General features: G+C 49.1%; 1 protein-coding gene and 1 pseudogene across 2 annotated transcripts in view; both read left to right on the forward strand.

Annotated features, from left to right (window-relative positions):
- The first annotated feature begins 3915 nt into the window (after nt 1–3915).
- Nucleotides 3916–4057, forward strand: LOC125108153 (uncharacterized; annotated as a pseudogene).
- A 22082-nt stretch (nt 4058–26139) lies between these two features.
- TAB1 (TGF-beta activated kinase 1 (MAP3K7) binding protein 1) overlaps nt 26140–26678 on the forward strand; it is a 32947-nt gene continuing 32408 nt past the window's right edge. For both annotated transcript variants that reach the window (XM_047740219.1, XM_047740220.1), the window contains exon 1: nt 26140–26276. In XM_047740219.1, coding sequence (XP_047596175.1) covers nt 26244–26276 — 33 coding nt within the window. In that variant the 5' untranslated portion in view covers nt 26140–26243. The remainder of the gene's footprint in view (nt 26277–26678) is intronic.

The following is a 26678-nucleotide window of genomic DNA, read 5'->3' on the forward strand; positions in this document are numbered from 1 at the left end:
AGGTCATGACCGTGACCGTTGAAGTCAGTGCTCCCCAGCTTTACATGTGTGCGTGCAGGCACACGGGCCTACATCTGCACACACACCCCTGTCACCATTCCCTATCCTGGTCCCTTTCCCAGTCCCTGGAGGCACTAAGCTTCCATACAGACCTACGCGTAGGTTTGCAGGACACTAATTAAAGGTTATGGTCCTGAGCTGGGCTGTGTATCTAGACACAGTGCTGGGCTCTAGAAGTCAACACTGAGCAAGGTAGTCAGCCCCTGTCCCCACAGACTAGTCCTCCAGCAGGAGGCATGGATGCAAAACCAACATGCAAACAAAATAAGTTGTGACAAGTGCTGAGAGACCATCAGAAGATGCCGTTTAGACCTGGGCTCAGATACAGACCCCTCTGAGCAGATGACCCTTCGCTGCGAAGAGCAGTTGTTCAGCCGCAAGGGGGTGAGCGATCTGAAGAGAGGAACTGAAACACGGAGGTCCCTGCCCAGGAAGAGCTGGGAGAGGCAGAAGGCAGGAGAGGCAGACACACAGGAGAGGAGGAGGAGGGACAGGCCACAGGGTACTCCAGGGTCCCACCGCACCAGCCTCCAGGCTTCCATCGGAGGTCTGGTTCCTGCTGGGCGACGTAGAACCCACTGACAGGCGGCTGCCCATCCCGATACGTGTTCAAAAAAGACCACTCCTGGGGTCGGATGGCAACCAAGAGGTGGCTGCCCGTTGTTCAGACAGGAAGGTCACCAGGGACATAGGGGAAATGGAAGAAATCCAGATATATTTGAGGAAAGAGCAGATCGGTAAGGGATGGCTTGGGCAAGAAGGGCTGAGGTGGGTGTGAGAACCGCCCCCCAGCAGAAAAGCAGGAGCTCAGGTGGTGGAGGAGGAGCAGGGGAGTTCCGGTCTCTGTGTCGGCTACGCCCACACCATGGCCCTCCGCAAGTCCCGCCTTAGTCCAGCTGCGGGGCCTCTGACTGGACAGAGGTGAGGACCTGATCCACGGGCCGCCCCCTCCATAGGCTGCGAGGTCCCAGAGCCGAGGTGCCAAGGCAGCACTAAAAGGCACCGCCCTCCCTCCATAACTAAGCCAATCAGATTGCCTCCCTCCACGATGGGGCAGAAGGATTGGTCAATCGGGAGGAAGCTGGAGGAGACTCCTAAGGAGGTGCAGTTAAGAGAGAAAGTGCAGGGGCGCCTGGGTGGCTCAGTGGGTTAAGCCGCTGCCTTCAGCTTAGGTCATGATCTCAGGGTCCTGGGATCAAGTCCCGCATCGGGCTCTCTGCTCAGCAGGGAGCCTGCTTCCCTCTCTCTCTCTCTCTCTGCCTGCCTCTCTGCCTACTTGTGATCTCTGTCTGTCAAAGAAATAAATAAAAATCTTTAAAAAAAAAAAAAAAGAGAGAGAGAAAGTGCAGGACAGGAGTTCCGTACTACCTGGGTCTACCTCCCTCCTCTTGCTTTAAGGAGGCCTGGGGGCTGCAGCTGCTTCCAATCACAAGAGCTTCACTACCTCCGGAAGGCTGCCTCACCTGTAACCCCTTCCCTGACAGGCTTCCAGAAGACTAATGAACTGCGAACCAACCAGACAGCAGAGCGCATGCGCGGAGTCACTGCTAACAAGCCCGATCACATCGTTATTATGACTTAATAGTCACGCCACCCTGCGTTTGCCTTTTCTGTTTTTGTCATCATTATTCACCTATTTCCTTCACTCTGGAGTAACCAAAGTACTTGCCACATACCTTACCTACCAAAGGACTTCAAAAATTAAAATCTGAATTCAAAGGACTCGGATCTATGGGAGCCGGGGGGAGGACTACTCAGAAGAATGACCCTTAGCTGGAGAAGATGGGTCCCAGATTAGGATAAAGAGGACATCACAGCGGTCATCTCTGCCCTCAACGATGACCAGCCTTCCATGCTGTGATGTGGTTTTCAAAACGTGATAACATGATGGCTTTTCCTTGGACTTGACAGAAATCAGTAAAAGCCTCAACAGGCTTTAACAGAGTAAGAATAATTTGGAGAAATAGGAAAATCCTTTCAAAGAAATACTAGCTTTCAGAATCAGAGCCCCTACATAATTTTCAGGCCTCTTAATTCAAAAAGCAGTAAAAAGGGGCGCCTGGGTGGCTCAGTGGGTTAAAGCCTCTGCCTTCGGCTCAGGTCATGATCCTAGGGTCCTGGGATCGAGCCCCGCATCGGGCTCTCTGCTCAGCAGGGAGCCTGCTTCCTCCTCTCTCTCTGCCTGCCTCTCTGCCTACTTGTGATCTCTGTCCATCAAATGAATAAATAAAATCGTTAAAAAAAAAAAAAAAGCAGTAAAAAGGAGTGCCTGGGTGGTTCAGTTGGTTAAGCTCTCAACTCTCTCTTTTTTTTTTAATGGCACCATTTTATTTTATATTAAGATTTTATTTATTTTGACACCACACGCACGAGCAGGGCGAGGAGCAGAGGCAGAGGGAGAAGCAGGCTTCCCTCTGAGCAAGGAACCCCATGCAGGGCTCAATCCCAGAACCCTGAGGTCACTACTGGAGTTGAAGGCAGATGCTCAACCGACTGAGCTACCCAGGCACCCCATAAGCACCCAACTCTTAATCTCAATTCAGACCTTGATCTTAGGGTCCTGAGTTCAAGCCCCAAGTTGGACTCCATGAGGGGGGTGGAGCCTACTTATACAGACACACAGAGATACACACAGCAGTTTAAAAAAAAAAAAAAGTGTAATTAAAGGTACTAAAATAATTTTTTTTCCTTTCAAAATATTTGATTACTTATAAAATGAAATAAGGGGGAAGGGTGCGCCTTGGTAGTTCAGTGGGTTTGAGCCTCTGCCTTCAGCTCGGGTCATGATCCCAGGGTCCTGGAATCGAGCTCCTCATCGGGCTCTCTGCTCGGGGGTAAGTCTGCTTCCTTCTCTCTCTGCCTGCCTCTCTGCCTAATTGTGATCTCTGTCAAATAAATAAAATCTTTTACCAAAAAAAAAAAAAGAAAGAAAGAAAAGAAAGAAAGAAATAGGGGTTATGCAAATGACATAAACTTAAAACTGCAAAAAAAATTTTTGTTATTAGTACATTTAGAGCTGATGATTCTTGTGGAACAATTTGTCAAAAGATTTAAGTCTTTAAAAAATCTATTTCATGGGGCACCTGGGTGGCTCAGTGGTTAAAGCCTCTGCCTTCGGCTCAGGTCATGATTCCAGGGTCCTGGGATCGAGCCTCACATCGGGCTCTCTGCTCAGCGGGGAGCCTGCCTCCTCCTCCTCTCTCTCTCTGCCTGCCTCTGTGCCTACTTGTGATCTGTCAAATAAATAAAAATCTTTAAAAAAAAAATCTATTTCATGTATACCTGAATTTAATTTTTTAATTTAATTCTATATGTAAGTTTATACAGTGGCATTTTAATATTTCCTCTAACATTTTCTGTACCTTGTGTAGTTGTACAAGAAACTGAAAGTTAGGGGCGCCTGGGTAGCTCAGTCAGTCTGGTTAGGTGTCTGCCTTCAGCTCACGTCATGATCCCCAGGTCCTGGGATCCAGCCCTATATCGGGCTCCTTGCTCAGTGGGGAGTCTGCTTGTCCCTCTCCCTCTGCCCCTCCCCTCTGCTCATGTTCTCTCTCTCATTCTTTCCCTCAAATACATAAATAAAATCTTTTTTTAAGTTTTTTTTTTTTAGATTTTATTTATTTATTTGACACAGAGAGAGAGAGAGAGAGAGAGAAATCACAAGTAGGCAGAGAGGCAGGCAGAGAAAGAGAGGGAGAAGCAGGCTCTCGCTGAGTAGAGAGCCCGATGCGGGGCTCGATCCCAGGACCCTGAGATCATGACCTGAGCCGAAGGCAGAGGCTTAACCCACTGAGCCACCCAGGTGCCCCCATAAATAAAATCTTTAAAAAAAAAGAAAGAAAGAAACTGAAAGTGACAGTCACCTGGCATGAGAGATGCTAAGCGATCGCCAAGGTGGCTCTCGCAGTGTGAGGCTCATACAGTGCACTTAGGAAACGTGGGAAACTTGACTGTGCAATTTCTAATGGGGGGGGGCCTGCATTCATGTTCTCCTCTGGAAAAAAAAAAAAACTGAAAACGACCTCATAATTTGTCTATAATTTTAACAACCTATTTATGCACCTGGTTACACTATGTTTGATTACAAGAAAAATTAATTTTAAAATTTCCTTTCTCAAAAATAAAAATAAAAAATAAAATTGTCTTTCTCATGAATAACAAAGCTTCACATGAAAATAGAAGGATTTGGGGCGCCTGGGTGGCTCAGTGGGTTAAAGCCTCTTCCTTCAGCTCAGGTCATGATCCCAGGGTCCTGGGATTGAGCTCCACATCGGGCTCTCTGCTCAGCAGGGAGCCTGCTTCCTCCTCTCTCTCTCTGCCTGCCTCTCTGCCTACTTGTGATCTCTGTCTGTCAAATAAATAAATAAAATCTTAAAAAAAAAAAAAGAAAATAGAAGGATTTGCTATAAAGTGTGACCTTTATTTTTTTTTAACATTATTTATTTATTTATTTGAGAGAAGAGAGAGACAGTGAGAGAGAACATGAGCGAGGAGAAGGTCAGAGGGAGAAGCAGACTCCCCGTGGAGCTGGGAGCCCGATGCGGGACTCGATCCTAGGACTCCAGGATCATGACCTGAGCTGAAGGCAGTCGCTCAACCAACTGAGCCACCCAGGCACCCAAGGTGTGACCTTTAAATTTGAGTTCTTGTCATAAGCCTCTGAATATTTGCTTTGCAATGTTGCGGTGGTTTCCAAAACCAGGGATACTAGACTCTGAAGAATTGACAACTCCCGGATACACTTTATTGCCATGTCCGTCCGTAGGCTTTGGTTTTGTGATAGTTCACCGACAGTTCACTGCGCACAGGTCCCGTCCCAGACTTAGGCTGCAGAGCTTCTGTTGCTGTAGATCTTCTGGACGGGCTCTTCTGTGAGCCAGCGGCGGGGGGGGCCTTCTCTCACCCTGGCTTGGGTGGACTGCAGCCATATTCTGCTGCTGCCAATCTGGGCCCGGATCCCAGACTGCCCCGCCATGTGGGTGCACACTGGGTGGCCAGGCCAACTGGCACAGCACCCATGCTGCCCACAGCCCACCAGACTTGCTGGCCAGGGCCGGCTCCCCACCACCTGGTGTATCTTCACACGCGTGCGTCCCTGTCCCGTTGGACTTCCTTTACAAAACACAGGTTCAAGGAGCAAATCATTACAAATTTCAAGATGGGGAGAGTAGAGTGTTAAACCAAGAACCATTCTGAGCTGGGAGGCCTCTGTAACTGCACAGGTCATACACCTAATGAGCTCAGCCTTGTCCAGAATACTGATTCCAGTTCCCTCTCTACTGCTCCTTCATTCTATCCTGTTGTTGTTTTTATTTTTTTTTTTAAGATTTTATGTATTTATTTGACAGAGATCACAAGTAGGCAGAGAGGCGGGGGGCTGGGGTGAGGGGAGCAGCCCTGCCACCAAGCAGAGAGCCCAATGCAGGACTTGATCCCAGGACCCTGAGACCATGACCTGAGCCGAAGGCAGAGGCTATAACCCACTGTTCCACCCAGGCACCCCTTGTTTTTAAGATTTTATTTATTTATTTGAGAGAGAGAGAGAGAAAGAGTGCATGAGCAGGGGGGCAGAGGGAGAAGCAGGCTTTCCACTGATCAGAGAGCCCAACGAGGTGCTTGATCCCCTGAGATCAAGACCTGAGCTGAAGGCAGACCCTTCATCAACTGAACCACCTGAATCGTTTTTTTCTCCTTTTAGTCTCCTTGTCAATTAGATAGCAACACTTAACTGTGGGCCTGTCATAGTGGCTATAATTATGATAAATTTAATCACCCAGTTCTAGTTCCCGGCACAGAGCTGCGAAAATCCTTGGAATTTCTGAATGATAGGGTTAAGAGGTTCACTTTGTGTTGTTCATAACAAGCCCCTTACAGTCACACCTGCATGTATGGTAATGAGGTAACTTTTGGAAAACCCCTAAGAATGAGAGGGGTTGCCAAGGAAACCAGCCTTGGGATGGGGGCTGGAGATTGAGCTCAGTCACCAATGGCCAATGATTGAATCAAGCATGTCTTCATATAAAACCCTAACCAAAGGAATTCCGAGAACTTCTAGACTGGTAAACACATCAAGGTTCTGGGAGGGTGGTGCCCCCAGAAAGAGCAGGGAAGCTCTTCACGCCCCACCCCTCCAGGTCCTAGCTCTGTTCAGCTCCTTTATCTGGCTCTTCCTGAGTCTTATCCTTTAATAGCAAATAAGTAATAGAAAGCAAAGCATTTTCCGGAGTTTTGCGAGCCCTTCTAGCAAATTATGGACTTATTCAGGAGGGAATCATGGCAACCCCTGATTTCTATAGCCAGCAGATCTGAAGTAGAGTGGGCTGGGACTTGCCATTAACATCTAAAGTGAGGGCAGTCTTGGGACTGAGCTCTTAACTTCTGAGATCTGACACTAATTCTAGCAAGATTAGGTCAGAACTGAACTACAAGATGGCCAGCTGGTGTCAGAGAGTGGGTCAATGTGAGAAAAAATCCACATGTTGGTGTCAGAAGTGTTGGTGCTAGCTCTAGTAGTAGAGAAGTGTGTGTGTGTGTGTGTGTGTGTGTGTGTGTGTGTGTGTGTCCAGAGCTATGCTAAGCACTTAGCAAATCTATTTCACGTCTTTCAATGCCTGTGACAGAGACACGAAGCTGAGCCCATTTTAGAGATGAGGAGCTGGGCCAGAGAAGTGGCAGAGCCAAGGTCACACTGGGCAGAGCCTGAAGAACCATAGTTCATCCGCCTTCAAAATCCGTGCTCTTGGGGCACCTGGGCAGCTCAGTCAGTTAAGCATCTGACTCTTGATTTCAGCTTAGGTCATGATCTCAGGGTCATGTGATAGAGCCCTGCATCAGGCTCCGTGCTCAGTGTGGGGAGGGGGTCTGCTTGAGATTCTCTCTCTCTCTCTTTCTCTCACCCTCTGCCTCTGCCTACCCCCCACCCCACTCTCTCTCTCTCTCTCTCAAATAAATAAATCGTTTTTTAAAAATCCATGTTCTTAGCCACTGCCTTTTGTTAAATGATTTTTATACCAGTGTGTGGTTGTGTCGATAATTCCCATATCCTTAAAGCCAGTTTTACACAAAAATCACCCCCACTCAGAATGTCTCTGGATCAGCAAAGTCTTCAACTTTGGTCACCCACCCGTCTTCCTCCGTGCTTACCCATCTCTGCTGTCTTCCCAAGCCTGTCCCAATTCTGTGTCTTAGAAAATGCTACTTCGAACATTTGAGAGATTGCTGACAAAACCAAAAAGCTTTTCCTCAAGCTTTTTCAAAAATTTGCAGGATTTTCAAAACTCACATCAGCTGGGTGGTGGCATGGGTCGAGCCCTTGCTGTTAGCATGGCAGACTCCCAGGCTCACCCTTGGCCCTCTTCTCCATCCATCCTTGCTTCCTTGGTAAGCCCATCTGGTCCCACTGCTTGAAATAGCCACTGTATACTGATCGCTCCCAAGCAAACACCCCCCAGCTTGGGCCACTTGCTTATCCGACTGCCGCCTTTACCTTGAGATATCTGGTCGATGTCTCCTGTTCATCGCCCTCAAAGCCAGACTCCTGGTGTTGCTCCCCAACTCAGTAAATGGCAACTCCAGCTTCCATGTGCTCAGGGCAAAAATCCTTGGAGCCATTCTGGTTCCCCTTTCTCTCATATTTCATGTGTGATCCGCTGGCAGATGCTATCACTCTTCCTCATTCTGACCACTTCTCTCCACTTCCACCATAACCATTCTGGTCCAAGCCACCCTCACCATTCTCCTAGGGCTCTGGACCACTGCAGGAGCTGCCCAGATAGTGTCCCTGCTTCCACTCTGGTCCCCTCCAGTCTGTTCTCAACACCAGCAGCCTTAATGATCATTATGGTAATTGTTGCTCCCAGTCTATGGAGCTTAGAATGTGCCAGACACTGTTCTGAGGGCTTCTTTTATATTAACTATATTTAATCCTCGTAATAACCATACAAAGTGATTACTGTTATTATCCCCATTTTACAGATTATGAAACTGAGGCACAGAGAAATTAAATAACTCATCCGAGGTCACCACTCAGCTAGGAAGTGACCAAGGAATTCTCACTTACTAAGCCTCTAAAATACAAGCCATTTACAGGGGTGCCTGGGTGGCTCAGTGGGTTGGAGCCTCTGCCTTCAGCTCAGGTCATGATCTCAGGGTCCTGAGATCGAGCCCCGCGTTCGGCCCTGTGCTCAGCAGGGAGCCTGCTTCCCTCTCTCTCTGCCTGCCTCTGCCTACTTGTGATCTCTGTCAAATAAATAAAATCTTTTAAATAAATAAATAAATAGATAAATAAATAAAATACAAGCCATTTAGGATCCTCTTCTGCTCAAAACTCTCAAAAGCCATTCTGGCTTTCTTAGCGTAAAAGCTGAAGTCTTTATAAGGGCCTGCAAGGCCCCACAGGACCTACCTCTGCTACCCCTCCTATCCCATTATCTGCCACTCCTCCCCTTGCTCTACCACACTGGCCTCCTCAGTCTTCCTCAGACCCTGTTCTTGCCTCAGGGCCTTTGCACATGCTCTTTCCTCTGCCTAGAATGTGCTTGCCCCTCCAAGTCTCTGTCTATATGACACCTTGTCAATGAGACCATGCCTGGTCATGTCTTTGAAAAACTGTGGACCAGGGCACCTGGCAGACTCAGTAGAGTTTGTGACTCTTGACCTCAGGGTCATGAATTCCAGCCCCACGCTGGTTATAGAGCTTACTTAAAAATAAAATAAAAATATATTTTAAAATTGCAGACCCCACCCACCCACTTTATTTTCCTCCATAACACTTTTTACTGCTTGACATATGTTTGTGTGTTTCTTCATTGTCTAGCTCTCCTCACAGAATTTCAGTCTCACTAGAGCAGAGATTTTGTCCTTGCTCCGTCCTAAATACAGTGCCTGGCATAGAGTAGGTGCTTAATTGCGAATTGTTGCCTTAATGAATGCATCTTCCCACCAAACCTCCTCCTTTCCCTGTGCTCACTATTCCAAAGACAGGCACTTTCAGGCCTGGTTCCCCTCCCTGGTCGTAATAGCCAAGCTTTGTCCCTCTCTTAAAAAAATCAAAGCAGGGCGCCTGGGTGGCTCAGTGGGTTAAAGCCTCTGCCTTCGGCTCAGGTGGTGGTCCCAGGGTCCTGGGATCGAGGCCCGCATCAGGCTCTCTGCTCACCGGGAAGCCTGTTTCTTCCTCTCTCTCCCGCATCGGGCTCTCTGCTCACCGGGGAGCCTGTTTCCTCCTCTCTCTCTCTGACTGCCTCTCTGCCTACTTGTGATCTCTCTCTCTGTCAAATAAATAAATAAAATCTTTAAAAAAAAAAAAAATCAAAGCATCTGCCAGATCGCGTTGACTCAACTTCCTAAATATTTTTCAAACCATCCCCTTCCCACCATCCCTCTGCCACCTCCTTGGTTCTACCCTTCCGGAACAGATGCCTGGAATGCCTACAAGAATACACTGAGTTTTGCAGACATCAAATTTTTCTGTGTCTTCTCTAGCCCCAACCCTTTCAGTGGATTTCTTGTCCTCCCCAACCCCGGGCCCAAACGAGCTCCCCTTCTAGTGCTCCCATCTCAGTAAATCCTTCACCATCAACACAGTTGCCCAAGCCGGGAACCTGGGGTTCTCCTTCACACCCCTTTCCACCTCCAACCCATTGCCAGTCCTTCTCTTTTTAGTTAATTAGATGTTTTTGAAAGCTGCCCATTTCCTTTTATCCTTGAGGCCACCACCCTGGTCCTGGCTGCCACCCATCTTATCTGCCTTATCTCAGCAGCCCCCTAGGGCTCCCCACCTGCCATCTGGCCTGGGCTCATCTTCCTAAAATACACGTGTGATCACGAGACTCTCCCACTTCAATGAATCCCTACCCTTTCCCGTGCACAGACAACACCCTCCCTGATTTGGTCCAGCCTCCTGCACCTCTTGATTTCTACCAGGGCTCCCTCCCACTCTTGCTTTGATCTATTCCTTTGGCCTGGGATGCCCTTTCTCCCTTCTCCACCTGCCCAATTTCTCTCCCCCACTGAACCCAGCTCCAAGGTCACCTTTCCTGTGAAGTTTCCCCTGACTCCCCCTCCACCCCCACCAAGTCCTCAGCACTGGATAACTACCATCCTCACCCACCCAGCCCTCCTGAGCAAGGTCACCTTGGCTGAGGCACTAACAGGCCAAAGAGAAGTTTGGGGGCCAAACAGTGAGGCCTGAGTAAGCACCTTCTGTGTGGCTGGAACCATTCCCAGAATCCCAAGGTCAAACCGTAGATGCATATGGCATGAGGAGGGAGTAACGGTCTGGAGAAGGAGAAGGGCAGAGAACCAGCGTGTTTGGAGCGGATTCTGTGTTCCCATGCTACAGGCTTTGAAAATGTGACTTCATTTAATCGTTGTCGCATCTCTGGACAGCAGGGATTTCAAGAACAAAGAAACTGGTGCATAAGGGTCACAAAACTAATAAAGGCAGCATTTCAAAGCAGTGTGAGGAAAGAAGAGATTAATCAATGAAAGGCCTTCTTGGGAAATTGGCAACATGTATGGAAATAACCAGATTGGATCCCTTCCGCTGCATTTAACCCCAAATGGACTAAACATGACCGCAGTTAAGTGATTATTTACTTCCGTTCGGGGTCAGGTAGCTCTTTCTCAACACAACACAGAAGACAGAGACCATAAAGGAAAACATGGAGAGATTTCATTAGACAAAATTTAAATGTTTAGAATGTCAAAAAATAAAATTGAAATGAAAATAAAAAACTGGGAAAAGTGTTTCCAACACTTAACAGAAATAGGTTCATGCTCTAAACAGACAATTCACATAATAAGAAATAAAGTGCACAAAAAATTTCCATTTTCTGCGTAATCATAGAAACACAAATTAAATCGAATTACGGTGCCATTTGTAATCTACCAAATTATCAAATACTCGCTTTAATAAGATTATTCTATCATGGGTGCCATGGGAGAATGGGTCTTAAAAATGCTGATGCTAGGGCGCCTGGTGGCTCAGTTGGTTAAGCGACTGCCTTCGGCTCAGGTCATGATCCTGGAGTCCCAGGATCGAGTCCAGCATCAGGCTCCCAGCTCCACAGGGAGTCTGCTTCTCCCTCTGACCTTCTCCTCGCTCATGTTCTCTCTCACTGTCTCTCTCTCTCTCTCAAATAAATAAATAAAATGTTTAAAAAAAATGCTGATGCTAGTGGGGTGAGAAACAAAGGCAGTAGGAAACACATAAAATTAAGCGTCTCTACAACCTGCCGCCAATTGGCAAATACTTGAGATAGGCAGATTCTAACATTCTTCCAGGAGCCCACCCCCCCCCCCGCCCCCACCCCCCACCCGTCTTCTTTAGCATATGAAAGTCCTCTTGGACCTCCCCTTTTCTTTACTTCTCCCACCCCCTGAGGTATAGAATCAGGTCCTGCTCACAATCCTGGGGCAGCCTGGGGCAGCCAGGAGCAGCAGGCAGCCCTCAGTCCTGCCCCTTGCTTTCATAAAACTACCCTTCTGCACCAAAGACGTCTCAAGAATTCTTTCCTCGCTGTTGGCCCCGGACCCCACCAACCTCACCAACACAACAATATCCAAAAAACTACATCACTAGAACCTGCCATTTTCAAGGTTATGGGGGCGCCTGGGTTGGTTAAATGTCCAACTCTTGATTTTGGCTCAGGTTGTGATCCATCTCAGGGTCATGCGATCAAGCCCTGTGGGGTGGGAAATCTGTCCTTGGCAGGGAGTCTGCTTGGGATTCTTCCCCTCTGCCCCTCCTCCCCAAAATAAATCAACAAATCGTAAAAAATAAATCAAGGTTATAAACAGGGGTGCCTGGCTGACTCAGTAGAGCATGCGACTCTTGATCTCAGGGTTGTGAGTTCGAGCCCCACGTTGGGTGTAGAGATGACTTAAATAAACTTTATAACAATATAAACATTTTGTGAGGAAGACCTTTCCTTTGTTCTAGATTGTTCTTGAAGGATCAGCTCCGTGGACCCTCTTGGTCAGGCAGCTGTGAAGCAGAAACTGCTGGCTGCCCTTGGGGAAGCCCCGAGCCGGCTGCTTTAGACTAAGACAAGGATTAGTTATGTAACCTGGGTCTGTTAGTCAAGAGACTTTTTTTTTTTAATCTGGATTTTCCACTCTATGCAGGGGAAAATCATGTGTGCATGCACAAGCGCAGTCCGACCATCTGCAAACAGGAGGATGGCTGAGCTGGGCAGGTCATCCTTTCCTGAACCACTGGTCTGGGCTGGCCGACTGCAGATGGTGCCCCAGTCTGACCTGGGGATATGTAGCCCTATTTTGTGATGGTGTGGCCTGCCCAAGCCCCATGAGGAGGGTGGGGGCTATCCCCGGAGAGAATGAGTATTCCCACCATGGAAGAGCCGAAGATTCGGGAGCAGAAGCTGAAGCAGGATGTCTCCACCTAGAGTGGGGGGACTGCGAGGTCTAGCTCCAAGCAACAGGGACTCCGTCAAGGGTTTCCACACTTGTGGGGTCCCTGCACTGAGGCGGGTGATGGAGAAGAAAAGAGACACACCAGGGCGGCCCAGTGAAGACTCCAGAATTTGGAGCAGCGACCTTCAGTTTATTTATTTATTTATTTATTTATTTTACAGAGAAGGGGATCAGAAGTAGACACAGAGGCAGGCAGAGAGGAGGAAGCAGGCTCCCTGTTGAGCAGAGAGCCCAACTCGGGGCTCAATCCCAGGGCCCTGAGATCATAACCTGAGCCGAAGGCAGAGGCTTTAACCCACTGAGCCACCCAGGCGCCCCTGCCAACCTGTATCTTGAGAGTTTAGAGATAAAGGAAGTTTCCAAAGGAATTTTTATATGTTAAAGTAGAGGATCCTGGCAGCCGGGCTAAGATTGCCTTTGCCCTTTGCAAAGTATTAACATCCAGGTAGCTGAGTTCCTAGAAAAAGGTCACTCTGTCTGCTTCAAGGTCATATCAGTGGGCTGTAGATAGTGAGGAAATTTAATTTTTCTTTTGCCTTTGTTTCCCACATCAATTAACATCAGTTAATTAGTTAACATCAATTAACACTCTTTATGTTGCATGTTGTATGGGTTTTGAAAAAGGCACAGCGTGGGGCGTCCACCTTTCCAGTATCATACAGAGAATGCCCTCTGCCATACACACCCCCTGTGTTTCACCTACTCATCCCCCCTGTGTCTTCCTGAACCCCCCAAACCACTGATTTGTTTCACTGTCTCTAGTTTCGCCTTTTCGAGAATGTTGTATAGTGGGAATCATATGTAGCCTTTTCTATTGACTTCTTTACTTAGCAGTAAGGCATGTACATTTCCTCCATGTCGGTTTCATGGCTTGATAGCTCCTTTCTCTGTATCTAGATAACTTTACATTGTCTGCATGTAGCAGTCGTCTATCCACATACCTGCCAGAGGAAGGGCATCGTGGCTGCTTCCGTTTGAGCGATTCTAAATAAAGCTTCCATAAATATCTGTGTGCAGGTTTTTGGGTGGATGTCCTTTTCAACTCATTTGGATAAATACGAAGGAGAGCAACTGCTGGACCATACGGCAAGACTATGTTTAGCTGTGTGAGAAGCCACCAAACTTCCGAAGTGTCTGTACTGTTTTGCATTCCCAGCAGCGGTGAGGGAAAATTCCTGTTGCTCGACATCCTCGTGGGTATTTGGTGTCGTCGGTGTTTTGGATTTTTAGCTCTTCTAATAAGTGCGTAGTAGTATTTCGTCGTTCAACTTGCTGTTCCCTAATGACCCAGGATGCGGAGGGTGTGTTCATACGCTTATTTGCCATTTCCACTCCAGGTTTAACTGTAAGCTTAGGTGATGCTTTCCGTAGGAAGGCTACGTCCCCCCAGTGTATCAGAGAGCCTTGCAGTGTAAGGCCTGATTCCAAAACTTAGGAGGTTCAAAAAATGGCCACACACCTGTCAGTGGGGTTCAGCTGATTGCCGTCTGGTGGGACTGGGCTGCTCAGCTTCTCGCTGTAGGCTTCCAGCTCTGTTGGGTAGCTCCGCTCCACATGTCTCACACCTTTGGATCACCGAAGCACAGATTAAAAAATATTTTTTGGTAAATGTTTCACTATAATTAGTTTCCTTTGTAAGCATTGGTATATTATTTTATGCATTTTTAAAAAAGATTATTTATTTGTAGGGCGCCTGGGTGGCTCAGCGGGTTAAGCCTCTGCCTTCAGCTCAGGTCATGATCTCAGGGTCCTGGGATCAAGCCCCACATCAGGCTCTCTGCTCGGCAGGGAGTCTGCTTCCCCACCACCCCCACCGCCTCTCTGCCTACTTGTGATCTCTGTCAAATAAATAAACAAAATATATTTTTTAATATTTTATTTATTTGACAGAGAGATCACAAGTAGGCAGAGAGGCAGGCAGAGAGAGAGAGAGGGAAGCAGGCTCCCTGCCAAGCAGAGAGCCCAATGTGGGGCTCGATCCCAGGATCCTGGGATCATGACCTGAGCCGAAGGCAGAGGCTTTAACCCACTGAGCCACCCAGGTGCCCCAATAAACAAAATATTTTAAAAAATAGAGAAGGTTAAGAAATTCTGGTCTATGGCGCATGACGCAACCTTGAGTATACTCCTGAGAAACGGGAAAGAACAGGCAGAGGCATCACACAAGGGGAATTGGTTAATTAAACTTGGTTGTGTCTTTACAACAGGACACCATGAGGGAAATAAAAACTTTATTGTAGAAGAACAATGAAATAAAACATTCAAATTATAATATTCAGTGGGAAAAGCAGGTTATAAAATAATATGTACAGTGAGATCTAATTTTTGTAAAAGCATGAAATATACGTGTGTCTGTGTATATATATGTGTGTATGTATATATATATTTGTATATATATATATATGAAAGTCTCAGAGAGGATATTTACCTAATTGGGTTTTTTTAAGATTTTATTTATTTGTCAGAGAGAGACAGAGAGCACAAGCAGGGGGAGCTGCAGAGGCAGAGGGAGAAGCTGACTCACCGCTGAGCAAGGAGCCCAATGCAGGACTCCATCCCAGGACCCTGGGATCATGACTTGAACCAAAAGCAGATGCTTAACGACTGAGCCACCCAGGCGTCCCACCAAATTTTTAATAGTAGTTATATCTAAGTGGTCTTGGAATACAGTGATTTAATATTTTTTCTCTGCTCTTGTTTTTTCATTTTCTGCATTAAATATGTATTATTTTTATTTTTAAAGGATTTTATTTATTTATTTGAGAGAGCGCAAGTGCACAAGTAAGGGCAGGGGCAAAGGGAAAACCAGGCTCCCCACTGAGCCGGGGGTCCTCCAGTGTGGGGCTGGATCTCAGGACTGATTCCAAGACCCAATGCAGGGCTTCATCCCAGGACCCTGGGATCGTGAACTGATCCAAACGCAGAGGCTTAACCGACTGAGCCACCTGGTGCCCCTAAATATGTATTATTTTTATAAGATATAAAACCACATTAAAAGCTTTTTAAAAATTTTCTCAATTTTCTTGAAGTATAATTTACACACAATAAAACTCACCACTTTTTTTTTTTTTTTAAATTTTACTTATTTGACACAGAAAGAAAGATCACAAGTAGGCAGAGAGGCAGACGGGGGAGGGGGGTGAGCAGAGAGCCCGATGCAGGGCTCCATCCCAGGACCCTGAGATCATGACCTGAGCCAAAGGCAGAGGCTCAACCCACTGAGCCACCCAGGTGCCCCCATGCAAATGCTTCTTAAGGGCAGGGACTCCACCCTATTCTCCTCTGGGACTTCTATACCTGGGTGTACGACAAACCCTTTACTTAAAGCAATTCTATCTTCCTACCCATCCTGCAAAGGTGTGTTAAGTGTCTGCTGTTGGCTTGGGTCATGTTCCTGGGGCCCTGGGATCAAGCCCCCCAGTCAGGCTCCCTGCTCAGGGAGTCTGCTTCTCCCTCTTCCTCTGCCCCTCCCCACCACTCTGTGTGCTGTCTCTCTCTGCTCTCTTTCTCTCAAATAAATAATCTTTTTTTTTTTTTAATCCTGTGAAAGTGATGGGAAAATTACTTACATATAACCAATGAGGCAGAGGAAGCTCAGAGAAGTTAAGCAACTCATCTAAGGCCACACTGTAAGTGGCTAAGCTGGAACTTGAACCAGGTCCCTCTGTGTCCAGAGTTTGTGCACTCGATCACACTGTGTAAATGACCCTCTGTAATGGGCAGACCCATGGTAGGTACGAGATGAGAAGTTTCTGTTGAATGAATGGCCGACTGGAGTGACAACAGCTAGCTAGCCGTGTTCCAGCAGAAATTGACTCTAATCTTTCTTTGTCCACAGCCCTCTGGGTACTCAGGAAAGACACCTTTTGCCTTTTTTGTCAGCTCTTAACCATCTTCCAGCAAACTCCTCCTTCTCTGGGCTCCTGACACCTAGGGTGGGCAGTGGGGAACCTAGAGGAACTGGGGTCTGGAGTGCCTGGAAATAAAGGATCCTCGAGGAGCTACCAAGTAGTGAAACAGCCTGCCTGGCAGATGGCCCTGGTCTGGCTTCCGAAGAACCTGCTTCCCTTGGTGCGGAAGCCAGGGGCCTTCACAGATGGAGCCTCAGGGCAGGTATGGGTGGCCACAGCTAGGCCTGGGGATGGCTGGCTAGAGCCATACCCTGCACGGACATCCTCCAGAGGGGCTGAGCCTCGGGAGATAAGCTAGAATGGATTTTCCTAAGATATTGTATCAGCTGCGAGCACAGCGACCAAGGTTGGGAGCCAGAACCAAGACTGGGAAGGATCTCATCCTTGTTCATGCTACTGGGGTGGAGGCTGGAGAACATTCCAGGAATCCACCTCGCATGTCTTTGCATAACTAGCTGCCACAAAAGGTGTTCCCACTGTGTTGGGTCAGCAGGATTGCCGTAGCAGGGTGGGGAGCAGTGCGCGGAAACAATAGAAATGTGTCGCTTCCCAGTCCCGGAGACCAAAAGCCCAAGTTTAAGGCATCAGCAGGGTCGGTTTCTTCCCAGGGTGTGAGGGAGGACCTGTCCCCGGCTGTCTCCCAGCCTGGCAGGCTGTGGGCCATCTCTGGCAGTCCTCAGCCTGTAGGCACATCACCCCTCCCTCTGTCGGGTTCACATGACATTCTCTCCCTGCGGCTCTGGGCCCAAACTTCCCCTTTCCATGAGGACACTGTCATAGTAGATTACGGACCCGCCTTACTCCAGGCAATCTCATCTCAGCTAATTACCTCTGCAGTGACCCTATTTCCAAATAAGGTCATGTTCCAAGGCACTGAGGGTTAGGACCTCCACATATGAATTTGGGGGACACAAATTCAGTGTGTAATAGCACTGCTATGGAGTAGAGGGTCACAAAGATGTTCTCTGAAGCAAAGGAACTCAATTCCTTCCTATCTGTGTGACCGTGGGCAAGTGACCTTACCTCTCAGGCCTCAGTTTTCATGCCTGTAAAATGGGACCTGTGCACACCCTTGAGAGAAGGCTCCAGCTGCTGCTCTTCCAGTTCTGCTCTGGTGTTTCTGCCAAGATTGCAGGAGCGGGCTGCCCCTGCCAGAGCCTGCGTAAAGGGCCAGTTCCCACGGGGCACAGGACTCCCTCAACCAGTGACTTTGGCTGGACCACTTTCCGGCTGCCCAGCCAACACTTTCCTAGGACAATATTATCTGCTGTCTGAGAATCTGCATACCTAACCTTCCCCCAGGAGTCAGACCTGCCTTCCTTACTCTCCCTCCTTTTCCCCTCAAATCCTGCTTCTCGGAGGACCAGAACTAACCCGGAGTAACAGTAATGATGAGGAGCAGGAGGCTGGCTGAAGACAAAGCAGGCACCTTGCACCCCCTCTGCACCCGCTCCCCTCGGCAATGTGTGTGACATTCCTCAGGCACCCCTGACTGCCATAAACGAGAAACAAATAGTTAACTTGCAGAGATCACATCCTGCAAGACAGAGTCTCCCTTGGTTTACAAATGTCCTAGAGATCTACAAACAAAGAAGTTACCTTATCAATAGCACAATTTCCAGAGGCAAATAACTCAGTTCCTCAAGCCCTAATGTCTCCCTCCCCACCATAAACAAAACTGGAGGAGGCTGAGGTAGAAGGGAATGTAAATATAGTTAAATCTCTTCTAAACCTAAATCTCACTAACAAAGACGCTTGATAGCAGGACTGTGACATCCCACCAAGAATCTCCCAACTATCTTGATGTTAATGGCTGGCCTAAAGACAACATTGATCAAGCCGCAAGGGCAAGGCCTCCGGGATCCCGGCACCCTGTGGGCCCTCTTTAGCATATGAAAGTTCCATTGGAGCCTCCCTTGCCCTCCCCTTCCCACAACCGCAGGGTACATAACCTGCCATCCCTCACAACCCGGCGCTGCAGCTCTTCCACCCACGGGTTCTGTCCCCGTGCTTTAATAAACCACCATTTTGCACCAAAGATGTCTCAAGAATTCTTTCTTAGTTATCGGCTCCGGACCTCAGCCCACTGAACCTCACCTAGGTTCTAGAAATTCATCAGTAACACATCCCAGGAGCGTGGTCATGAAGATCCTGCACACAAAGGAATATGTGTGAAGCGCTGAGAGTAGTGCCTGGCACTTGGTAGTTGCTCAGTGGAAGTTGGCTCATTCACAAGCATTTATTCAGTGCCTGCTGTATGCACTAAACGCTGGGGTTATGGAGATGAGTAAGACCTAGCCTCTGCGGGGCGCCTGTGTGGCTCAGTGGGTTAGCCTCTGCCTTGGTTCAGGTCATGATCTCAGGGTCCTGGGATCGAGCCCCACATTGGGCTCTTTGCTCAGCAGGGAACCTGCTTCCTCCTCTCTCTCTGCCTGCCTCTCTGCCTGCTTGTGATCTCTGTCTGTCAAATAAAATCTTTTAACAAAACAAACAAAATAACTAGCCTCTGCTTGCAAAGAGGTCACGGCCTCTTGGAAGAGGTAAACCAAAAACAGCCAAGAAACGGACGGTGCGATGTTGGGGGGTGAGCGTTCTGGAAGTGATCTCAGTGGAGCAATTCAGGAGAAGCAAAAAGCGGCGCTCTTGTCTCTTTCCACCACCCACAACCTGTCCTGCATCCGGGAGGAGCAGGAGTCCTCAGATCCCGATGTGATCGCACCCTCCTCCAGCTGCCCGGCACCTGGAGACCGCCCGGACTCCTACTGAGGTTCACACACTGCCCGGGGCCAGCCCCCACCCTCTGCTCTAGCTCTGGCTCGACCTCACCGACACTCTGGCCAGATGGACCAACGCACCAGGCGTTATCTGGGTCACTTTCTTTCTCTCCCGACTCTTTGCTCCTGACAGGACCTTTGCCTGGAACACCCTTCCTTTCAGTGTCATGGGACCACCTCCTCCACATCTTTCAGGCACCAATGGTCACTTCTCCCAGGAAGCCCTCCCTGATTTCCTAAGGCTGAGGTAAGCAGCCCTCATCTGGGTTCCCTAGCCCATCCCGGCATTTTTCACCACTCTGCTAGATCCCGGTTTCTCGTGTGTTCCTCCCACAGGACTGTGAGCTGAGGACAGGGACCGTGTTTGCATCTGAAAATTTTTATTGTGAGAGATAGCAAACCTATACAGAAAAGGGAGAGAGCAGCACCAAGAAACCTTGTATGCCCATCAGCCCAGGTGACATAGATCTGTCCCTCTGGTCCCTGCTCTCCTGTTTCCTTTCTTCTCTTTGCTAAAATAAAGCAAATCATTCTCCTCCCCCTTATAGGCTTCATTGTGCTTCTCTAAGAAATTCAATAGTTTTTAAACCCAAAAATGACTGTTGCAGAGCTCTTTGTAACGGCCCCCAGTGGAAACAAGTTTATTAGTGAACATTTGGAAATGAGCGTGTGTGCAGCCAAAGGACTAGGACACCTCCATTAAGATGATCCATGGGAAGACCACACAGCCACAAGGCAAAATGCTTGCACCAGGAAAAATCCAGAAAGGCAAAGAGCCCAATGCCAGGTTGTCTCTGCACTCTCCTTCGGCAGCCGGGGTTCACCAGCCTGGGTTCCCAGCCAGAAGGGAGAAGGTGAAAAGGAAGGTGGGCATGCGGATGGTGGAATACCCTTCCAAACCTTCTTCAGCATCCTTAGGGTCATCTTTCCAAGCTGCTATCTGTGAACCAGGGTCCCGGCAGCCACAGAGAAGCCGCACAAGAGACCAATGGAAACTGCCGACTTGGCAGGGAGCTGGCTGGAGGGCAGAAAAAGAAAGCCTACAACCCGACCTGGTCGGACCTTCAGTCCCCAGTCCTCTCCGCTTCCGTGCTGCACAACCATGTTTTCCTCTGCGGTCTGGGCTTTAGAAGGGTCCCGGGCAGGGGCACAGAGTGATCTGACATTCTGGGCCATGTGTATGGTTCACAGTGTGTTGGGACCCCGGTCCCTGCCAGATAGCCCTTCCATGCGGGCTCCGGTGAGAGGGCCTGGAGCTCTGCCTGGCTGTTTAAGTGGTTTTCAAGGTCAGCAGCTATGGGATCTTTGTTCCTCTGGCTTGTCTGGGATTGACCGCAAACCCCAGTATGAACCAGAGGGCTGTCCTGGGGAAAACAGGACCCACGTCACAACCCGGTGCCCGGGCATGCTGTCCCCAGAGGAGAAGGGGAACTGTCCACAGCAGATTTCCCTGTCTCACTGATGTGGAGAACAAAGGCAAAAGGGATATAGGAAAAATTAAATTTCCTTTGCAGCCCGCTGACAAGTACTTGGGACAAGCAGAGTGACCTTTCTCCAGGAGCTAAGCTACCTCCAGGTGAATCCTTTGCTGGAGGCAAAAGGCTACCTTAGCTCGACATTAGCCCAACCTCTAGGATCCTGTAAAAATCCCTTTGGAAACTTCCTTTCTCTCTACCCACCCCCCAAAATAGACATTATCAGTCATCCTCCACGTATATGGCCCCCTGATAAACATGTGAAGGGTCTCATGAGTAAGGTTTTTCTAGAGGGTAGTAAATGACCTTTTTATTTTTTTTATTTATATATTTTTAAAAGATTTTATTTATTTATTTGACAGACAGAGATCACAAGTAGGCAGAGAGAAGGGGGGGAAACAGGCTCCTTGCTGAGCAGAGAGCCCGATGCAGGGCTCAATCCCAGGACCCTGGGATCATGACCTGAGCCGAAGGAAGAGGCTTTAACCCACTGAGCCACCCAGGTGCCCCATAAATGACCTTTTAAAAACAACAGCTAGCCCCTCTAGGTCCTGGAAACCTTGCTTCCAAGTTCCTTAGAGACTTATACTATCCCTAACTACCTCCCCACTTGGAAGTATATTATTAACCATTCTTAGGACCCCAGTGCGGCTCTTTCTGCCCAGGGGTCCTGCCCCTGTGCTTTAAGAACACTTTTGCACCAAAGACATCTCAAGAATTCTTTCTCGGCCATCAGCTCTGGACCCCTCTAATAAACCAGCATTCCCAAACTGCATCACCTGGGAAACTAGACCAGAGGAACTTTGGAAGGAGGACCCACCATGGTACATTACGGAGGTGGTCAGGTGTGGAAAGAGGACTTGGGGTGGGGAGCGGAAGCCCCAAGTCCTAGTCCCAGCTCCCCCTGAAGTCGCTTGGGTATCTGGGGACAGATGGCCTGTTCCCAGCTGCCTTGTCGACCAATGTGATCTCTTCAGCTCTGCCTCTTGAACCAGTTAGATGCCACACACATCCGCTGAGAAGTTTCTCTGGAGCCTGTGAGGAGACCAAGAGCTGAACTGCCACGCTTCCTGCCCTCGGGAAGGTCTCGGCAAATAAGCAGCATGATTTTATTTTTTAAAGATTTTATTTATTTATTTGACAGAGATCACAAGTAGGCAGAGAGAGAGAGGAAGAAGCAGGCTCCCTGCTGAGCAGACAGCCCGATGTGGGGCTGGATCTCAAGACCCAGGGATCATGACCTGAGCTGAAGGCAGAGGCTTTAACCCACTGAGCCACTCAGGCGTCCCAACAAGCAGCATGATTTTAAATGATCAGTACTGACTGAGGGAGTAATTCTTGGGATGTGGATTAAAAAAAAAACAAACCACAAAAACAGGTTCCAGGGGCACCTGGGTGGCTCAGTTGTTAAGCATCTGCCTTTGGCTCAGGTCATGAACCCAAGGCCCTGGGATCGAGCCTCACATTGGGTTCTCTGCTCAGCAGGGAGCCTGCTTCTCCCTCTCCTGCTCCCCCTGCTTGTGTTCCCTCTCTTGTTCTCTCTGTCAAATAAATAAAAAACAAACAAACAAAAACAACAGGTTCCGGGAAGAACTCTGATTTGATAGGAGCCATGAAGAGAAGTTCGCCTGGTACTCACGTGGGAAAGGAGCTGCAAAGATGGGGAGGCAGGGAACCACGGGGGTGTCTGGGGGTCTTCAAGCAGTTAGACCAGGCTGGGCGGTGAAGGGCGTCGGAGGGTCTGCGGACCTCACAGGGTTGCCAGAAAGGCCTTGGAGTCTACCACCAGGGGGTTCTTATCTACGACAGCTGAAGACTTGTGACCACAAATGCAACTCTTCGGGTTCGTTCTCCGAGGATACCAGCTGGGGGCCCTGTGATTCACTCCATTCTGACAGTGAGCGCCCGAGAGAGCACCAGAACCCCCAGGCTAAGGGCTGAGTCCCATGAGACTGCTCCCTGCTTCAGAAGCCTGTCGTAGGTGGTGGGGCCCCAGGCCACCCCTGCTTCTGTCCGATTTGACTATAAATCAGGCACAAAACTCAGGGAAAGAGCTACTTTGCTGATTTATTAAAAAGGCTGTTACCAGGGGCGCCTGGGTGGCTCGGTGGGTTGAAGCCTCTGCCTTCGGCTCAGGTCATGATCTCAGGGTCCTGGGATCCAGCCCCGCATCGGGCTCTCTGCTCAGCAGGGAGCCTGCTTCTCCCTCTCTCTCTGACTGCCTCTCTGCCTACTTGTGATCTCTGTCTGTCAAATAAATAAAATCTTTAAAAAAAAAAAATAAATAAAAAAGGCTGTTACCAGGGGTGCCTGGGTGGCTCAGTGGGTTAAGCCTCTGCCTTCAGCTCAGGTCATGATCTCAGGGTCTTGGGATCGAGCCCCGCATCGGGCTCCCCGCTCAGCAGGGAGCCTGCTTCCCATGTGTCTCTCTCTCTCTGCCTGCCTCTCTGCCTAATATGTGATCTCTGCCAAATAAATAAATAAAATCTTTAAAAAGAAAAAAAAAAGGCTGTTACCAAAGACACAAATGGACTGCCAGATGAATAGGTACATGGGGCAGATCTGGAAGAATCCACAGAGCGCAAGAGCTTCTGGGCATATGGAGTGTGGCAGGTGCCACCATCCCAGCATGTGGATGCCTTCAGCACCCCAGAAGCTCTCCAAACCCCCTTGGTCAGGGTTTTGTGGAGGTTCTGTGACATAGGGATGGCAGCTTAAATCATTGGCCATTAGCGACCAACCCAAACCCAAACCCCACCCCCAAGAAGTGGGGGCGGGACTGGCTAATCCCATGACTGGATCCTCTGGCAACGGGCCCCCACCTGAAATTACCCAGGGCCTTCCAGCCACTGGTCATCTCATAAACTCCAGGACGGCTGAATGGGCTTCCAGTGAATAACAGAAGATGCCCCTATCACGTCCATAAACCAGAAAAGTTCCAAAGCCCTTCCAGAAGCTAGGAGGGTGACCAAATATTATAACAAAAGATGCTGGTGGGACCTGTCACTCAAGGATTTGGAAGCCAAGAACCAGAGATGAAGACCAGATGTATATTTCTCATTCAATCACAACATCACAGAGTCGTGGGGCCTGGATTCGAATCCCAAAATCTACCTGTTAGGTGACTCGCTGAACTGGAGTTTCCTGTTTTATGAAATTAGAGATGATTGTAAGACCATGTTGGAGGGAGAAATAACTACGATGAAAAAGCATCTGGCAAGTGTCTGCCATACAGGAGGCACTCAGGATGCGTTTATTATCTTTAAATAAAAAATTTTAATTTGAATGTAATGAACATCAGCACTTACCACAGGACAGGTCTTTCGAAGGCACCTCATTTAATCTGTTCTACAGAGGACCCTGAGACTCAAGTGGCTTGTTCAAGGTCACAGAGGTGAAAGTATATGGGGTTGGGATTAGAACAGAGTGGGTTGGGCTCCAAATCCTGAATCCTTCCAGACTCTTCTTCAAAAAACTGCCTGGTCCCTCCCACTCCCTTTTGTGGCACTGACAGTTCACAGCCTCCTAGTATCCACATCTCAATCCTTCTTTAGTGATGGAAACTGTAGGTGGGCCCCTGTAGCTTGGTCCAAAGTCTGGTTTCTTTACCTCCCTTCAGCTAGATTATAGTCAATGAGATGTAAGGAGAAACATCAGGTGGAACTTCTGGAAGTCTCCTTAAAAAGAGAAGATTGCATGCAAGTAAATCTTTAATTAAAAAAAAAAAAAGAGTAAGAGAAGTGTATCTTCCTCCCTTCCTCTCTCCTTCCTGCTGGCAGAACTCAGATGAAATAGCTGGAGTTCAAGCAGTCATCCTGGGCCACTAGGAGCTGTGCTGGTAAGACAAGATGATGTCACCAACCCAGACCTAGATGGCCTCCCCTTCCCTCTTCTAAATCATCAGCTCCTCTCTGGCAAGCCTTTCCTTCAGCATTTAAACAGGCTCAAGTTCCTCTCAACCTAAAAGAAAACACACTCGATCTCATGTTCCCTTCCCTCTCTCCTGCTCTTTACAGCCCACCAGCTAGGGAGAACTGCTGATTCTCAAGGTCTCCATGTCCCCATACCCCAACGGCTCCTCAACTCACTGTATCTGGGTTTCTGTGCTACCTTCCTACCTGAACTTCCCGGGATAAGGGCCTCTGGATGGCTAAACCTAATGGACTTTCTTCAGGAATCTTCTAACTAGATCACTCAAAAGTATGTGACATCGTTGTCCATTGCCCTCCTCACCCTGGGTTCTATGTGTCAAGGCTTCCCCACCTCTCCATCCCTCCTGCTCTTTCGATGTGGTCTTCTCTAGTCCACTCCATCTCAGGACTGATCCGACTTCTTTTCTTGCGTGTTTTAAAAGCACCTAAAATTTTCCAGCTGTTTTTAAAAAAAATTTTTTTTTCCGGAAGTCTGGGAGAATCTTTGGCAAATCTCTTTCCATCACAACCCCAACCAATCCATGAACCAAGTCATGACAATTTCATCTAAATAAAATCCATCCCCTTGGCACTGGCAGCAGACAAACTACTATCATCTCTTCCCATGAACTAACACAACAGTCCCTTAATTGGTCTTCACTCCAATGCTCCTAAACATCTGTTCTATACCTGGTAGTCAAAGGCATCTTTCTACCAAACACGTCCCTGGCTTGCTCATTAGTCAACAAGTTTCCTTTGTCCACCACATGAATAGCCCAACTCCAGCCTGGTCAGAACCCACCCCAGAGCCCTTCATCTCACATCTCCTCCACCTCTGTTCTAGCCACAGATCCCTTCTGGGACACGCATGCTTCTTCTTTTTTTTTTTTTTTTTTTTAAGATTTTATTTATTTATTTGACAGAGAGATCACAAGTAGGCAGAGAGGCAGGCAGAGAGAGAGGAGGAAGCAGGCTCCCTGCAGAGCAGAGAGCCCGATGCGGGGCTCGATCCCAGGATTCTGAGATCATGACCTGAGCCGAAGGCAGCGGCTTAACCCACTGAGCCACCCAGGCGCCCCCACGCATGCTTCTTGAAGCCGCACTCACACGCTCCCTTTTCTCGTGCCTTGTGCACTAGATGTCCCCTCCGCCTGGCCTGCCCTCCACTCCCATGCCCCATCCATAAACTTCTCTTCCTACCACTTAGCCCACTTCGAAATGATTTACATATGTAAATGATGTCCTCCCCAATTCAAACAGATTTCTGAGGGTGTCTTGTTCGCTGCTTCACCCCATAGGGCCAGGCATGGCCACCCAACGAATATTTATCGAGTGAATGAATAATTCACCAAACCCCACGCCCAAAGTGTTCATAAAGAACGCAAATCCGGTGACACAGGAGCCCCATCTGAAAAGCATCCTGGAGAAAATACGCAAACAAAATGGGCGAGAGCCAATCATTTAAGGAAGCTTTCCCTTTTCCTCCCGAGAGGGAAAAAGTGGAAGACAGCGCCTGCGCACACCCTCCTCCAGGGCCCCATCCCACTTTGGCCATGGGGTGGCGCTGTGGGCGTGCTCCCCGGCAGCCAGATCCTCCCGGCCGGCTTCAGGCCGCTCTAGCCGCCCTTCTCGCCTGCTCTGCTGGGAGGCGGGCGCAGCCCCGGGGGTCCCTCCAAGATGGCGGCGCAGAGGAGGAGCTTGCTGCAGAGTGTGAGGAACTGACCCGCTCTCCGGGCTGGGGGTTGGGAGCCCAAGGGGGGCCTGTCGGGTGCAGGCGCGGCTCCCTCTCCGCCGTTAGGCCGCCTCCTTCTCCCTGGCGAGGTGTGGCCGCCGGCCTCCCCTCTCCCGGGCCGGCCCCCCTCACTCCCGAGGACAGCGGCGCGTGCAGCCGCGCGAGGCCCGCGCGTGCGCGCTGCCGCCCGGTCGTCGGGGGCTGGGATTCGCGGTCCAGCGACCCCGAGCGTCAAGGGCGCGTCGAGGGTCGGGTGCGGCCTGGAGCCGGAAGGGAACGTGGCGCGCTGCGGCGGAGATGGCCCGGGCGGTGAGCCCACCGCCGGCACCGAGCGGCCGCGGGAGAAAAACAGTCATAGTCGCAGCAGCGGCTGGTTACCG

This window comes from Lutra lutra, chromosome 8 (assembly GCF_902655055.1).
Source record: "Lutra lutra chromosome 8, mLutLut1.2, whole genome shotgun sequence".
NCBI lineage: Eukaryota > Metazoa > Chordata > Mammalia > Carnivora > Mustelidae > Lutra > Lutra lutra.